Below are 18049 nucleotides of genomic sequence, written 5' to 3'. Positions count from 1 at the left end.
TAAACAAATTACACCCAGAGAGAATTGTTATCTCAATATGTTCCCCTATGAAAGAAATACCAGCTCATAAAATAAGTACTGAGACAGTGGTACTTTCTATGGTTTAAAAGCAAGAAGAATAAATAATAGCTCGTTCAATGGCTTCAACCTACAACAACAAAAAAACAACCTTCAAAAAAAACACAAAGGAGCACTGAGCCAGGGGTACTTTCTTTAGGAAAACAAAACATAGGACAGATAGCAAAGGGCAGCAACAAATTGATCAACTGGTTTTGTCCAGAAAAGGTACACTAATACACACAGAGGTGCTAAGCTAGAAATGCTTTTTATAATGAAGTCAATTGGGACTTCATTTAATCTATATAAGTAGATATGTATGGGACCTGCAAAGTATTACCAGCAAGCCACTTTATTAAACTACAACTAAGCATTAGTAATTTCCATCCTCAGATTTCACCAAACAAAACTGTTTCAAAGAGAAAGAGCAGCAGCGGCCCTGCATGTCCAGGCAGAAAAACTTTTTTGACCTCTCATGAACTGCTTATAATGAGGGACTCAGATCTTTGAACATTACAGCTTACTGCTGTTTCATTTCGATAAAAGAGGCATTCCCTGCTTGGCTTCTATGCAGAGGTTATTTTTTATGTGCATGATGCAGGGAGCCGAGGGTCAGTGTCAGGTTCACACAGGCTGATAAGCAGAAGTAGCCTCCTGCTCTCACTTCATCCCTAACCCAGTGAGCTCACAGGCTGCTTCTCCTCTCCGACCTCCCAGAGTTCCATCAGGCAGCAAAGGAGGGGAAAACCTTTCTAGATTCACTTCCCTTCATCTTTTCATGGAACATTTTCCACTACTCTTTTTCTTAAACATACCCTTTCACATATTTGAACTTTAAATAAGAGAATAAAAACTACACTACTACATTTAAACAGCAAGAGCAGCAACCGCAAACAGCTTCTCACCTGTGGGCGAGGAATAATTCAACTGTAATACTGGGGTGTGGAGGTTGAAAGGTTACCAGCTTAAAAAAAAAAAACCTGAAAAACAACATCCTTACAGACTATGCTATGAGGAAGCTCCTTCGGGTGCTTCAAGAACCTGCTTCCTGATTCAGGAGGAATAGTATCTCGACACTGACGTCAAACCACCATAAAGCAAGCCCTAAAGGTTTAGTTCGTTGAATGGGTGGAGTGCAAGCAATTTAATCCAAATAAACCCAGGGGACTCAAATGCAAGTAGAAAGGCTAAAGAAAAGCTTATGTTGGGTTATAGAAAAGTAAAAGTTGAAACTACAGAGAATAACAACAACTATATACTATGCTGCAAAAAAAGACGCCTGGGGCTTATCTCCTGTTTAGAAACACTGATTCTAATTATATTATTCATCTACCTTAAAATATTTTCTTTTATTTCTGGACAATGACACCTTTTCCTGATTGTAAAACTGCAGAGTTTTTAGGAAAGAAAAATGATTTACATTAGAATAGAGGTGTAAGACAAAAAAGGTCTATTTATATATAACTAGGAAAAAAAACTGTATTTTTATAATATATTTCACCAGGGGCGCCATACGGGGGGAAAGTTAGGAAGATTCTAAGGGCCCTAGACTGAGGGGGCCCTAAAAGAAGAACAAAAGATATGACCGACTGGATATTTCAAATATCAAAAGAAAAATCCCACAGCAAAATAAATTATTTGTGTTCTCCCTGATCTTTCATCATTAAACAGCAAAACAAAGCATGAATATATATTGACCAACTACCCCCCCTCTAATAATTCAGATTGAACTATAGCCATTAAAAGGCATCTTTAAATCTTGATCAATCTCATGAGCAGACTGAAACAGCTACACCAAAAATATTGTAATTACATGTATACATGAATGGAAATCAATTTCTCACGGCCAGCTTAAAACTAATCTGTCCTTTGTTTAAAGATTTAAACCTAATGGGAATATATTTTCAAAATCCAAAACTTATTTTCTTTTCATATGCACATATATACCTCTAGGTTTTTTGTTCTAAATAAGCTGTTATTATTTTAAGAGGATAATTTTTTATGTAAATTTTAAAGTTATATTTAGAATAGAAAATCCCTTTATTGTCCCAAAATGGTGAAATTGTGGTGTCTAACTTTTTAACTTTACGATATATATGAAATTGATAATGCAAAGGATACTCTTTGATGCATCTTTATAGCAATTTTAAAGCTTGCATCAATGTTTCTTTTGTGATCAGAAAATTCAATAACCAGAATATGCTGGGGTTTTTTTTTTTTTAGAAAACATAAAATAAGCAACAATTAAAAATTTTTCTGTTGTTTTTCCTTGAGTGGAAATTATAAGTGGAAAGTATAAAAGTATAAAGTAACCTTGAAAAATAAACAGCCAGATGCCACTATGAACTAAAAGCTCAATTTTTCGACTATTTTGAAAAATTCTTTGAGATAGGGCCATGGATGAGGGAGGTCTTGTTGGTCTCCATCTCCCGATACGCTCTCGCCTGTGTCCGACCTTTCAGACATTTCAACATCTTTTTATGAATCCTACATTGTAGCATGGCATAGACAATTAATTTGCAATTTGAAGAACACCTGATTGCTTGTAATGATTTCCTTTAGCTAACCAATAAGTGTTTGCGTTATATGACTCATCCAACTACACTAGTTTTCGCTAGATGTGGATGGAGCCAATGATCTGCACTGGATGGCGCACATGACGTGAAATAAATATTTGTAAACATTAAACCGAAGCCAAGAGTAACGCGTAACGTTAGTTTTAAAAATGTAAGGAATAGAAAGTACACATACTTGTGTGAAAATGTAATGAGTAGAAGTCAGAAGTAGGAAGAAAAGTAAGTAATGGAGTAAAGTATAGATACCTAAAAAGTGTACTAAAAAGACCCCAGGCTGGGAATCAAACCCAGGACCTTCTTGCTGGAAGGCACATACTAACAAATAAATTGAAATTTAATTTCTGTTTGTTTTTAGTAGAAATTATTTATCCATCAATCCATCTCCTGACACATTTAATCCCAAGTGGGGTCGCGAGGGGTGCTGGCCTATCTCCAGGACAGGTCACCAGTTCATTGCAGAGCAACACAGAGACACACAGGACAAACAACCATTCAGGCGCACACCTAGGGAGAATTTAGTGAAGCCAATTAACCTAACAGTCATGTTTTTGGACTGTGGAAGGAAGCCGGAGTACCCGGAGAGAACCCACGCATGCTCAGGGAGAACATGCAAACTCCATGCAGAAAGACCCCGAGCCGGGAATCCAACCTGCGACCTTCTTGCTGGAAGGCACATACTAAAAAATTAATTGAAATTAAATTTCTGTTTGTTTTTAATAGAAATTGTTTATTGGAATATGTCCTTCCTCTTAAGTAAAACAGAATACAACCTATTCAATTAGCCCTTTATTACTGATTTTATGATTAGAAACTCCAGTCAGCAAAATAATGCATTGAATAAAATGAAATGAAATTTGACTCAAATAGATCAAATAGGACTCTAATGTTGATGTATCTGAACAGATGCCATCCTTTTTAGTTACTGCTGTAGTGCAGTGGTTCTGCTGGGTTAGGGGGGGTGGGTCTCTCCCTGTCCTATCCGTGATGGGGGTCCGGGGATAAGCCGCCTGACAGCAGCAGATGATGCATATTTACCCCAGGCCTTCCACAGTGGCCCCTCTGCTCTACATGTCCGACCCTCTGTCAGCTCACCCTGACGTGCATTATTTAACTCAGCTCTCAGACGCTTTAGGTCGCTTAAAAAAAAAAACACAATTCAGAGGCGCACATAAAATGAGCGTCGGCACACACCTGCCCCCAGCAGCAGGGATAAACAGCAGCATGGAGCGCTCTCACCTTCAGCCCCGCCGCAGGGATCTACAGCCCAGTCCGGACAAACATGTCAGCGACACCACAGAAGCCGAGCTCCATGAACCGGGCCTTGGTTTGGGATTTTCTCCCACTCTTTCTGCTCGGTTTAATACCAGCTGTGTCTTTATCGCAGTGGTTTATCACTGTTTCAGGCACGGCCACCAGTAGGACCGCTGCTGCTGTTTCAGTTGCAGATACAAGCACTTCCGCTGCAGACTTTCAAAATAAAACCACCCTTTAAAAAGTAAAGTGTCTTTAACCTTAAAACATGTTTCACGCTTTAATGTTGGATTCATTGCACTTTACTTCCTGGTATATCTTTGCCTCTTTAAAGTCTTGATTTTACGACACAGCCCCCGCCCGATCACCCCCTTATATAGCCACTTCCGGCACATAGTATTTCTGTCACACAAATTGGAAATGTGATATTAATGTCTTAAAAGGTCTTAGAAAAAAAAGATGGACTGCAACTGGTCCAACATCAGCACAGAGATGAAGCATTATCTGCTGTACTGATGGCACTTTGCAAAATATATTTATACCTTTAAAAACCTTTTCATGTTTTTTATTATTTTAAAATAGTTTAATTTTATAGGCTTGAATCTATAGGTCAACACAAAGTGGCATGAAGGTATAAAGTGGGAAGGCAGGGATACACTGCTTTCAGATTACAAATCCACGGGAGGTTCTCAACAGGGGCCAATTATGTGCTCAAACATACATAGTATATTGACTGATTTAATCTTTTTCTCCATAAAATTCAGTTTTAATTATGATTTTCATCTGCTAAATGTAATTTTGAACTTAATAAAATAGAATACTCTTATTTGTTACCAATAAAATCTGTTTTAGTTTCCCTTAAGTACTGATTCTGATTTGATTAAAACTGTCTATTTTCATTTTCAAATATATGCAATATTCCTGCAATATCAATGTACATTGACCTAGAATACCAAGGAATAGCTTAGTAGATATACATTTGGCAAATAATTACTTTAGTTGTTTTGTTTTCCATAGTTAGGGATATATATATATATATATATATACATATTTTTTTCATATAAAAACCACTATATATAAATAAAAAAATTTCATACCAAAAACACATGTTTTCAATTGGACAACAAGGGGCTATTAACGGACCCATTAATATATTTCAAATGATGAACTATTGCCCTGTTTTTTGTTGCATGCTTTTCTGTGCATCAATTAAAACTCGCTGACCCCACCCTGACCCCCGGGTAAATTTGGTCCAGAGCTACCACAAAATTTTTTTTTTTTTATTATTATCTACTTTGACCTTCTATTTCATATTCACACCTAATTCCTTTTAATACAATAGAATTGAAATCTCTTTATTGTCCCACAATGGGGAAATTCTGCATTTTAAGTTGCGGTAGCTTCATCCTATGTGGAGAGGATGTACGAAGAAAGTATGCATCATTAGTTAATCACATGGACTTTTGTCTTTAAATCGTCTGAACAGTTATTCATAGCAGACAAAAAAATGCAGGACTTTTTCATGTTAATAATTTTTGATTTATATTGCTCTGCATGAACCGCCATAGAATAAATATAACAAGGACCTGTGTTGCACTCAGTCTGTTCATAGGTTAATGAACTCCTCTAAATTATTTAAATTGACAATTTTTTGTGTTCAGTGTTCTTCAGTGGTCATAAATCTTAGTCGTCACTCATAAATCCAACAGGAAAGCTGTGAACTGTAGAGGATCTAGAGAAGGCTGTAAGTTGAAAAATTATCCCCCTCACTGTATGCTGAAATCAACCTTATAAATCATCACAGGATAAGGGTTAGTGTTGTCCTGCTGGCAAAAAGGGGGGTTTTTCAAAACGATTACATTTTTAGAATAATAATGTATTATCAGCTATTTCAAATCCATAATATAGGCAATATAAAATCTTATCAAAGACTAAAAATATAATAAAAGATGACAAAAATGTTTCCTTTTTTTTACTTTTTTAAAGAAACAATGTGTACAATATTTACAAGACTATTTATATATACTGCCAAATGCTGATTTAGCATTTTAAAAACAAACTATATACAAATCTACAAGGTTCAAATGTCATAAAGTTGTTTTTTTCAAGGTGAGCTTGTAAAATGACATTTTAATTGCATGATGACCTTAAGTTTACATTCAAATGCTTAAAGAAAATCTGTTGTCACTGGAAAAATAATGCAGCAGATCATTTTGACAGCGCTGCGAAAGGCAAGGAATATAACATCAATTCAGAGCATCATAGAACCCATCGGACCGTAAATGTCTTTGACATGGGTAAGGCCAGACCAGTTACTGTCAGAACCTATAAAGACAGGAGAAAAAACATTATTCTGGATGGTTGCAACATGATGTAAAGAAAGGTTTTGTTTCTGTAATTGAAAAATGTCAAAGCAATAATTGGTGACTAGCCCAGAACTGACCTTCATGTCGGCCTGATATGTAAAGTCACTGACTTTCTCTCCATTTGCCAGGACAGAAAAAGGTGATGAAGGCACTCCAAAGACCCGGAGGCCTCCCAGCAGAAGGTTAGCCAAAGCCTCATTGAGGTTCAGAAGGTTACTCGTAATCTGGGCCTAAAACAAAGGGATAATTAACACCCCTGTTAGTCAGAATACAAACATAAACCTGATCAACTTTACATCAACATCAAGGATATGGCTACCCTTCTCTTACAGTGCCTTAAAAACAGATCAAAGGCTTGAGATGATTAACATTTGATCGCGTTAGGCCACAGACCTCAATGTGTTTTACTGGGGATTGAAGTGATGGCAAGCACAAATTAGGACATGACAGTAAACTGAAAGGAAAACAATACATGATTGTTTTTGAGTTCTCTTTACATCTGAAAAGAAATCCATAACTTGTTCTAGTTTTCTATAAGACATGAGGGGTACACAACAACCATCTGAAAAGATGAGACTGAACTTTGGCCCTGTTTGCAAAACCATGAGAGGCAGACCCCTGTGTTAAGACACGGTTGCGGCAGCCTCATGCTGAGGGCATTTTTTACTTCAACACCAACAGGGAAGTTGGTCAGAATTAATTGGAAGATTCAAAGAAATCACCACTCAGTGTAGGTTTACTGCATTAAATCCCCCGGTTTTACACTGAGGGCAGTGGTTTGGATGTGACAAAATGTGGAGAAATTAAAATGTTATGATAATGTTTCTAAAAGATTAACGTACCTGTCCAGCAGTGAAGTTCACATAACAATACTGGTTTGTTTCATAAGTACTAAGACTGTCTCCATCATCCCAGAACAAATCCCCCCATGCCCGGCCATCCGCGGACAGCGCCACCGTCAGGAAGAAAGGGTTTCTGCGTGAAGCTGTGGTGGTCAAAGCAGGTTCCTTCACAGAAAAAAAAAGTTATAAGACATTTCAAAACAGAAGTTTTTTTCACTAGAATGTCACAAGGATTATACAGGACATTAATCCACCATAATTTGACGAAACTATTAAACAAAGCATAAACAGTCGCCCACCAGGAGACGTGTTGGGCAAATGCTGTAAAGCAGCAGTTAGACTACAGCAAAATAAATGCATCTTAGATAACAAATCCGGACAGAATTGTCACACTTAGACAAAAACTAAAATAAAAAGCTCATTCTTGTAGATTATGTGGAGTCGAGACCCACCTGCTGGGGAATGATGTGCCCCTCCCTCACATGGATGTTTATTGTTTCCAGAGGGGCTGGTAGCTGAAATAACTGACCATTACTGTGGAAAGGCTGACCCTGGAATTAACAAACCAGATTTTAGTGAAACTATTTGCTTCCTATACTCCTTAAACTTTGCATATTATGTCACAAACATAAATTCATTGTTATGGAGGACCAGCTCTACCATATTTAAAAATAAATAAATGCTCAATAAATAAATAAGCATAAAATTAAATGCCCCCAAAATACAACAAATAAATAAATGTAGGTAGAAATTAAATTATTCAGTGAGACATAAATGTATATATCCCTTTTAATTAGCTTATTTATTCGCCTTTGTAATAATTACCGTATTTATTTATTGTCTGTTTATAATCTTCAACTTTATTTATTGATTACTTAGTTTAAGTATTTATTTATGTGCATGTTATAATATTTTTGCAGGTTTTCTTCTTCCTTTGTATATTTTTATTATATTATTTTTCACATTTGTAAAATAATTATTGATAATAGTAAGACTCAATCTGGTGAATTAAGTTAATTTGGTTAACCATTTCTACTTTAAGTGGACAGCCATGTTCTGATAGCTGTACTTCTACTTTATAAGCTGATTTAAATGTCTACCAATTTATCCCTGAATGGTTTGCTCTGTTCATTTGTCTTCATGATGCAGTTCATCTGCTCATGATCTTTAACAAGCCTCTAAGGCATTTACTGAACAAATAAAAACAACTCAAATATAAATTAAAGTTGGTTTAGTCTGAATTATGCAGACATTCAGAGGGAGTGAAAACTTAAAGTTTTGTGTTTTGTAGAAGAAAAAGTTAAAGACTGAATGAACCTGTGTGGTAGCCCTTACATTTTGCAGGTGGTACCAAGTGCCAGCTGGTAGGTATGCACTCAGTTCTACAGCCCCTTGCTCTAAAACTGGACTTATGAGAAGTGAACTCCCCCACAGGAACTGTTGGTCTTTGGTCCAACAATTAGGATCAGTGGGAAACCTGAGAATTATAAAACCAAAAGAGAGAAGAACAAAGAAAGTCTAGATACTTCAGCTTCATGTTAGATTAAAAAGTTTAGAAGAAGAAGAAAGTACGTACTCCATGAAGAGGGGCCTAGCCACAGTGTCAGCAGATGTGTGTGCATGATGGAAGAGGGTGTAGAGGAACGGGAGAAGCGAGTAGCGAAGGTTCAATGCACTCCGCATGGCTCCCTGGGCTTTCTGCCCAAATACATATGGCTCTTGAGGCTGAGGGATGAGACAAGTGAAAACAGTGTGACATCTTCTCATAGTACGCGACAGATACTACAGATACCTGTAATGCCTCACAGACATGAGATAAATATCAACATGTACTGAAACATAAACATTGACTGTGCAAAGAAGTTGGTCTGAAAAAACCCCGTGACTCAGACTCGGAGGTTGATATTCTTCCAGGACATCCCACAGGGCAAAGCTCTTATGACATTCTCCGTATAAAAGCCCTTTTCCCTTATGCAAAGGCCTCTTTTTGATCTGTATATCAAAGCAGATTGGGGAGACACATGTCCCTGCTGGAAAGGGTCAACATTCTTCAAACTTTGATCAAATGTTAAGTACGGCCTGCAGTCAACGACCACAGAGATAGTACAGCTCAGGCTATCTGCACACTTCTGAGTTTTGCAGGACAGGCTGAAACCAGAGACCCAACAGGAACTGAATAAGACCAGGTTTCACCTTCTGCCATGGTCACAAAAAACAACTAGAACCCACTATAGTTAGTGGGGTTTCCCTGGAAGAATACTGCATAGAAGCTGCTCAGCCATAATCCCAACCACAGACGTCCCTAAACCTTCCTGAAGTCTAGAAACCCCTCATCTTCCTAAGAACAGACATAAAAGAGGTACTAGGTCTGACAGTGAAAGCTTAACAAGTTGGGGTTGGTCTTTTTTCCTGTATGCTTGAGGTATTTTTACTGTGTTTTAAAGCCAAACTGAAAGTCTAACAGCTTAGCTAGCAGCTATAGCATGCTAGCATTTTTTAACCAGTTGCTGACTTGCTTCAATAGGAAGCATTTTTTAGTACATTTTAATTTTAGTCTTTTTTCCTTCTATATGCACATAGTAGCAATTGGATTTAGCTGAGTTTCACTAGCTTAGTTGACTTTTTGAATTAAATATGTTTAATTTAGATTTAAATTATTTTTTTTTTATAAGTTCTTAGATTTTGATTGGATGTTGCAAGTTTTTTTTTCCATATGTGAGCAGATTTAAACGTTTGACCATGGTTGCTCAAATCAATCTTTCACAGGAAGAAACAATTTGATTGAATATTAAGTGACATAAATGCAAACAATTTTGAAACATAGATCTCAAATCCCCATGACAGACGCTACGAAAGGAATGGCGTAAATAGTATCTGAGTCTTACAGCATTGGGCTTGTCATTGTGGTTCCTCATGAATGGATAAAAGGCACCAAGCTGCATCCATCGCACACACAACTCCTCAGTGGTGTTGCCTTCAAAGCCGCAGATGTCTGCTCCGACCAGGGGCACGCCGAACAGGCTGAAGTGCAGCACAGCTGTGTGAAAATAGTACCAAAGTTCACTGTAAATATTTAAACATTTGCTTTTTCAGCTTCAAACCAAAGTTTGGATGCCTAAACTAATTAAGACATTTTTTTTGTATTCAAAATTTCCGCAGAAATGGGTCACTCAGGCCTTTGATATTAGGTATTTATTCACCAGGGATGGAGAACCGAAGCTGCTCCCAGTCACTCCTTACATCTCCTGTCCACACACCAGAAAAATGCCCGATGCCAGGAAAAGAGGAGCGAGACAAAACAAAAGGCTTTTTCCCTCGAATCTTCATCAAAGCACTGAGGATGAAAACATTGTAAATGCTATAAATATACAGCTAAAAGAATAACTACATCTGCATATGAAGAGGAAGTTTTAAGGCAGGTTGTTTCACTTTATTCCTGCATTTGGGGTTTTATTAGGTTATTAATGTGGTCTAACCTGTGTGTTGCATGAGCTTCTGTCAATCCGTACAGATTATGCAGGTTGTAATGACTGGACACCTTCTGCTGCGCAGACATGCATATGGTTCCTGAGTTTAACTGGCCTCCAACCATCCCTGTTTGTGTGATATTTAGAGAAAACAGACTTAAATATAACCAACTGCATCCTAATGTATTTATATATGTTAGTGTTTCATGTCTAACTATAAAGTGCTTTGCAATGGCTTCGCTAACCCTTGAGCTTTTCCATATGTCGTTTATCCCAAACTTCAACATTCTTTATATGGATTCTATGAGACAAAGTAGCGCATCATACGTAGATAGAAAAAGATGCAGTGGTTTTTAACAATACTACAGTAAAAATTAGAAGGTCAAATGCAATATAATTGTCCAGATAAATAGGAAACAGAGTCGTCTTGTGTGTAGTTTTATCTTTACCAATACAGCTGTGAAACATGGTAGTGGTGGAATCATGATGTGGGGTGTTTTTTTTATCCTTTGTTTAAAAAAAAGGTCCATCTGTTTGCCACAAACTATTCAGCGGGAAGACCAACCATAAGGATGAAATTTATTTTTATATGAATGATTATTTCTGATAGACTGAAAACTTAGAACACACAATCCACATGGTGTTGGTAATGACACCATATGGAAAAAAAATTAATAAAAGACAAAAACCCTGCTTAAGGCTAATTTTCAGCCTCCAGAAGGACCATAGCTGTGGGAATGCATATCAGCAGGGTTTTTTTTTTTAGGAAGCATGCCAGTCACTATGGCCTCTGATTTAAAGGACAGACAAGCTAATACTAGCATGGTTTTGTGTGTTTTAATTTGTTACATGTATGAATGGAGTATTTCACCATATTCTGAGAAAAGACAGCATACAAGAGTGGAGGGAGGAGAAACAGCTGAAGTAAATGAGAGCAAACAGACAAGACTGTGGCTTTGCTGCAGGAAACAAATTCCATTGAGTCTAAAACATTATCTCTCGCAACATTTGCCTGCAATCCATATCGTTTGATAGCGCACATATATTGAAAGTTACTGAGTACTACCTAAGTCCATACGTAACGGTGACGCTTGGATGTGATGGTATGACCCACACTGTTTTGATGAGGATTACGCCACATGGCAATCATTTCAAAGTTAGGCCTTTGTGTTTACCTTTAAAGGAATAGTACACCCAAAACATGATTGCGCTTATGCGCACTTTCATCTGGTTTGGTCTGCCGCGGTTTCCGTAGCGTCGTGAACTCGCAGGCGCGCGCTTTCAGGAAATCCTATACACTACTGTTTATGCTCTAAAAACATTCTAAATGACTTCATTTTGAGTAAATTCTGGATGCTACCCACTCAGGACACTTGGAATACATTGGACGAGCAGTATGGAGGAATATTGACACGTTTTTTGTGGACTTTTATGGACCTTTCTGTCTCGGGCACCATAGACCTCCATTATTTGAATGTCAGCAGACAGCAAGAAGCCTCCCAGATCTCCAGATGCATTTGAGATATCAAAAAAGTACTCCAGAGTGTTGTTCAGCATGGGGGTGAGTAGAAAATGAAGGCTAATCATGTTTTGGGTGTACTATTCCTTTAACTCTTAGCCCTGTTTAGTTTTTTTCTCCTGTTTCATGCAAGGACATTCAGTATTTTGTTGTTGTTTTTTTATCTAGGCTTGCTTGTAATTCGGTGGCACCCCTCAGTAATGAGCTGGACAAGGGAAGAGCAGTTATATTGTGTTCTTTCAACATTTTGCAAAAGATAAAGGTCCGTCGGAAACGAGCCCAGAAGACCTGCAGCTGTAAAGGTTGCAGTAGAAGGTGGCTCTACGAAGCATTGCGAGTTATCTTTTTCAAAATCCCAATAAAACATTTCAAAGGAAAACAAAACTGAATATGTTTAAGTTTAAGAGTGTAAATACATTATTAGGACACTGGTTGGAAAGTTGCACACCGCTGTATTTATAATGCACTTACTGGGTGTGTATGGTGGTTTCTCAAGCTCTGTGTCAGGGCAGCCCTGTACTGACCCCTGGACAAAATTAGATGGTTCGTTCATATCCTTAGGAAGCAACAGCACAAATAATCCCTTTAGAGCTTTTAGCCTACAGGTACAGAATCTGATTATCCTTAAGATGTGAAAAAAAGGTAATTTGTTTTGTACACTTCTATTTTTTGTTTACTCACAATCCACAGACCATCTACAGAAACTTCAGAATAAAACCCTCGGATGCAGTCCTCCCACCACTGATTTGTCTCCGGGTTTGTGAAGTCAGGAAATGCTGTAGAGCCAGGCCAAACCTGTGTACATGGGACAAACGCAGCTTTTATGAAGATAAATGAGAATTTGATATATGAAGGCCTAAGAACAGCATCTAACCTTCCCGATCAAAATCTGTTCAGTTGCATTTTTGATAAACACGTCTCGTTTCACACCATCTTCAAAAGGAGGGTATGTTCCAGGAGGGCTGGAGCTGCTGATGCCTGGGTCCTGAGGAACAAATCACAAGAACCAATGAAGTCACCCTGGAAGAGGTTTCTGCTGCCATCTACTGGAATAGTCGGTTAATGATCACTTTTACTCATATTTAACTGAAGGTGAGTAGAAAAAATAAAATCTTGCTTTTCTAGGTTTAATTTTTTAATTTCTAATTAGAGATACTTCTAATAAAAAGACAAAAAAAACTCTGATAACTGTAAATGTCATATTTGAAAGATTTCCTACCAGAATGAGGATGTACTTCATGCCTTTCTCATGAATCTCCTGCACCATCTCTGGAAGATCTCCAAATCGCACAGGGTCAAAGGTAAACACCCTTCGCTTGTCTGCATAGTCCAGGTCATTCCACTGCACATCCTGGTGGTGAATAACATGAGATACTCTTTATTCCAACTACAGCTAATAACGTAGGTGATGTAATAAAGGAAAAAATGATCACTAAACTCAGACATGATGACATTTATCAGTTTAGAATCAAACAAGAATCTAAATGTGCAAAAGGCAAAGCATATTTCCTTTAAGCAGTGAACTTGTTGTTAGTTTAATTCACCATAGGTAGGTTTGCACTGTGCATGCGTTCTGCAACCATGCGGGTTGCATTAGTAGTCACATAACCCCAGCGACAGAGATGAAAACCAAGTGACCAATAAGGAGGCATCATGGGATACCCTGGGAAAAAATAAAAATTATCCACTCAGAAGATCTCATTGACATTTCTATGCCTCCTTCTATTTGGATCTGTGTTACTGAAAGCTCAATAACACAGCTTAAGACTTACCAATGATCTGCAGGTACTGTCGTATCACATTCTGAGGGTCAGGGCCCAAAAAAATGTACAGATCCAGGACTCCCCCAGTGGATACCCAGGTGAGAGCTGGTGTTGGCTGCAGCACCACTTCTACAGATACATTTCACAAGAGTTATGAATGAAATGGATCGTCATCATCTGCAATATGAAACGGACATTTTGAAAACAGCTGAACCAATCTCACATAAAATCTTTTGTCTGATCTGTCTCCTTTAAACAATGATGATGGCTTTTTATGAACTTTGAATTAGTTTTGTTGAGTTTCTCAATTTGCATTTGAAATAACATTATCTGACTGTCGATTTTGATGTTAATTTTGTCTTCGCACACATGCTCCAGAAAAAAATAGCAGAAATATTCATACCCCTTCAACTTTTTCTTCTATTACAGCCAGACAGTTTGGCATATATTGAATCTGATAGAGAAATTCAGTAGTGCATAGAAAAGATGTGGAAGAAAATAGATTCCTGGTTTGAATTTTTTTTATGATTATATTATTTGATGTTATTTATTTTTGTCTTTAGGATTAAGAAGGTATTTTAGTTGAACTGAAGTAAAAAGAAAATCTGAAAAGTTTGGTTGCTGTTTGAATTCATTCCTTTGGTCCAATGAATTCACAGTCAACAAAAAGCAAAACAAAAAAAATGAAAATAAAATAACTGCAAACACATTTTTTATAGTGACATAAGGAGATGGCAGCATCATGCTAAGGGGAAGATGGTCATAATCACAGAAGAAAACTGGTTAAATATTGTGAAAGATTTTTAGGAAAAAGACAAATGTTCAAATTTTAACAGGACAAGAACCCAAAGAAAGATGCTTACATAAGCATATAAGGACTGCAACTAATGACTATATTAAAAATTGAACTGCAGATAATTTAAATGATTATTAAATAATTAATAATCGGATAGCCAAAGGTTTTTTAAAGAAAATTTTTTTACAAAAGAAAAAAAGGTGGAAGTAAAATTTTGATCTTAAATGCAAAATGTTTATATAATTTTTACAATTTTTACTGCTCTAAGTAATCTGTCAGCTAAAAGCATGTTTTACAGTCTCTACACTCCAATTAACGATTAATTGATTACTCAATTAGTTGAAGAATATTTTAATAATCGATTGTTTGAGTCTTAAAGCATATACATGTGTTGAAATGATTTAAATAAAAATGAGCTTTGGTTATTTTGAAAAAAGAGAAATGACAAAACACTCTCTAATGCTACATATATAAAGGTGGGAGAGATGGTAACCCCCAAAATTTGCAGCTGTTCTACGTGGTAAAAGACCTGAATTTTTATAGTTCTCCTCAACGCACACAGGGCCGATATGCAAACGGTTGGGGGACTCTGAATAGCGCTAAACCAAGATCGCATCGACTTGTATCAAGGGGGGAAGTTGGAGTTCAACAAAACTATTTTCCAACAGCAAAATAATTACTGGTATTCTTCGTGTGTGCCACAACAGCCCCGGTATTGACTGAGGAATGCAGAGGAATACAAATCCTGCCTCACTTTTAAGATTTGCATTAGTGATTCAAACAAAAAAGTATATATTTTTTAATGAGTTGCAGAACATATTTCTGGAAAATAGTTCATGGGACAAATTAGTGATGGAGGTAGAGATAAGAGGAAAACAGTAGTACTCATAGCATTGCTGTTGAGAAGGAAAACTCCATGTGCTAAGCCATCCTCTTCCTGCACAATGTAAAATGGATGGGAGCCATAGAGGTTAGCTCCAGCCTGCAATGAAAAACAGACACTTAAATACACATCAGCAAATGCATACAGAGAATCCATAAAGGATCTCAATGTTTCTGATACTGTTGATATTTAGCAACCTACTTGTCAGGTTGCTGCGGACACAGCAACAGACTCACATGTGGGGCCATGTCTCTGTTCCAGAGAGTCAGTGAGGTCCAGTTGAGGTCCAGGATGAGAGAAGTGTAATGCTCTCCAAGGCCAGAGACCAGGGAGGAGGCCAGTGTGGTGGAGAGCTGCAGGTACTGGTCAGCAAACAGCAATGGAGCCACTGTAGTGTTCATGCTAATCTCAGACGGAAAACAAAAAACACCCAACTTTTTTAATGAGTTTGTACCAAAATTAACAGCAGACGAGAAGAGCTTGACAAACAGCGATACATACAGGACCCTTCCATTGGACTTGCGTCTCACTACAAAACCGAAGGGTTCGTGTTGGTATTCAGTGGTGTAGAGGACATCCTGGGGGTACGCTTCTGTCTGAGGACTGACCGCTGGGAGGGGGACTTCATACCGAGGAGAGGATGGGTCCTTTAACTGCAGAGAAAACGCTTCACTCAAACATTTTTGTTAAGGATTGAAATGTTGGATACTTAGCAAAAACTAAATATTTTAAGCCCTATGTTATGGACTATAAAATGAAAAAGATGTCATGTGAATTGTATTTCTTTACTGGTGAAATAAACAAACATCTGGGGGGGAAAAAAAGCAAATAACAGAGAAATCAGGTTTGGTGCAACATTTCAATACACCTTTCATTTATAAGATGCATTTAGTGTTTTGATTGGAGACACTCACAACAATGTGAAAGCAGCTTGGGGTCTCCTCTATGACCTCCAGGCTCAGACTTGACACATCTTTGGTGAGATAGGAGGGGCTGTTCCGGTTCAGGAAGGCAGTCTGACCTCTCTCACTTGGGCTAAGGGGTCCCATGTTATAGCCCGGGTACAGAGCCGGGTAGAAGCACCAAGGTGGTCCTGGGAGTCCAGGCAGAGGAGCATACCAGCAGCCCCTCGCCTCACACTCCTCCTGACTCAGCAGCCTGTCTCTGCCACAGTCAAACCGACTCTCTAGAGCCATGGCGCATCGTTTATCCCTGGAACTGCTGGACCGTTGGATGCTTTGTGGGTGGAAATCACTATTTGGTACCTCCAGGTGATAATAACCAGATTTTTTATGTGCTGTATCCTCATTATAACCGTAATAAACCGACCTAATGAGGCTGCTTTCAATACTGAACAAAAAGCCCCTGTTTAAACAAGCTAGCAATGATAGAGAAAGGAGGAGCACGGCGACAGTTATACCAGACAAAATACCCATCCCATAAAAACAAAATAAAACTCTTTAGCAAACTCTTCTACGTCAAATATGTTATTTTCGAACAACAACAAAAAAAGATTAAGAGGAGTTTTTTTTTAAAGACCTATAGCACGGTGGAATGCGTAAAAGTGAATAATAACCATATAATTCACTCAAACTAATACACATGAACGGAGTTTGTTGCTAATAAGTTAGCAACTGTGGGTAAAAAGAGTAAGGCAAGCGCAAAGGGACAAACAAGCTAAAAAGCAAACGTTAATGCTATCGTTATAAAATAAGAACCCTTCCTAAACATACACATAAATAAACATACCCACAAATTTATATAGAGGTGGGTACTAACTTGTTACATTAATTCAGTTACATTTTCTTGGGTATTTTTTGATGAAAATGTAGTTTTAGAAGTAGAGTTAGGGTTTCTGTACTATACTTTTTACTTTTAGTTGATTTAATTAAATATTGTCACTCTTATTTGAGTAAAATGCTTGGCTACTCCATCCAGAATGAGTAACCTAAATTAATTAGTTTTATGTTAAAATTACTAAAATAGGTTTGGAAAAGTGCTTCTCCGGCATGGAATTGTAATTTTTCAATTACATATACATATTTTTGAATCATTTAATGTGGAATATATAAATAACTTTGGGTCCGTTTTGCATATTTTTAGATGGTAAATGAGATGTTATGAGTTGCTCATTGATTGAATAGCCTTTTTACCAAATGCTTTTTACTCTTTAATAATTTCTTGGATGTCTACTCCCTTATACTTGGGTAAAACAAACCTAAGTAAATAAATAAATAAATAAATATATATATATATATATATATATATATATATATATATATATAATTTACCCTTAATAAGGTGCATTTGTTTCTAAAGCAAATCAACTTGTGTAACAACCATAATCAAAATCAAACAAAAATTTGTCAGATCAATACATTTTTCAGTAACATCTTGGTTATGTGTTTAATAAGTTTGGAGTTACCTCAGCCCAATAGAGCATAATTGTCATATATTAGAGCTTGGGGATGCATTTCTAGTTTTATCACATTATTATGAACACACCTCCAAACTTTCTGTAAGATAATA

General features: G+C 37.3%; 2 protein-coding genes across 2 annotated transcripts in view; both read right to left on the bottom strand.

Moving 5' to 3' along the window:
• The window catches only part of tbc1d16 (TBC1 domain family, member 16), a 41811-nt gene extending 37733 nt beyond the window's left edge, over positions 1-4078 (bottom strand). Inside the window, exon 1 of the mRNA XM_038307771.1 lies at positions 3870-4078. The gene's annotated coding sequence lies outside the window, so the exon portion shown is untranslated. The remainder of the gene's footprint in view (positions 1-3869) is intronic.
• Positions 4079-5860: 1782 nt separating this feature from the next.
• On the bottom strand, positions 5861-16982 carry gaa (alpha glucosidase). Its single transcript, XM_038307723.1, has 19 exons — positions 16435-16982; positions 16022-16173; positions 15757-15922; positions 15523-15619; positions 13851-13970; positions 13623-13741; positions 13298-13429; positions 12953-13063; positions 12760-12873; positions 12550-12634; positions 10569-10686; positions 10293-10426; positions 9978-10129; positions 8669-8817; positions 8428-8569; positions 7545-7643; positions 7093-7257; positions 6328-6480; positions 5861-6209 (listed from the first exon to the last, which is right to left on the bottom strand). The coding sequence occupies exons 1-19, from the start codon at positions 16954-16956 to the stop codon at positions 6144-6146; spliced, it is 2796 nt and encodes a 931-aa protein (XP_038163651.1). The 5' UTR covers positions 16957-16982; the 3' UTR covers positions 5861-6143.
• Positions 16983-18049: the final 1067 nt, after the last annotated feature.

This window comes from Cyprinodon tularosa, unplaced genomic scaffold (genome assembly GCF_016077235.1).
Source record: "Cyprinodon tularosa strain WSP-4 unplaced genomic scaffold, ASM1607723v1 ctg62, whole genome shotgun sequence".
Taxonomy (NCBI): domain Eukaryota; kingdom Metazoa; phylum Chordata; class Actinopteri; order Cyprinodontiformes; family Cyprinodontidae; genus Cyprinodon; species Cyprinodon tularosa.
This window is presented reverse-complemented; position numbering and strand designations above follow the sequence as displayed.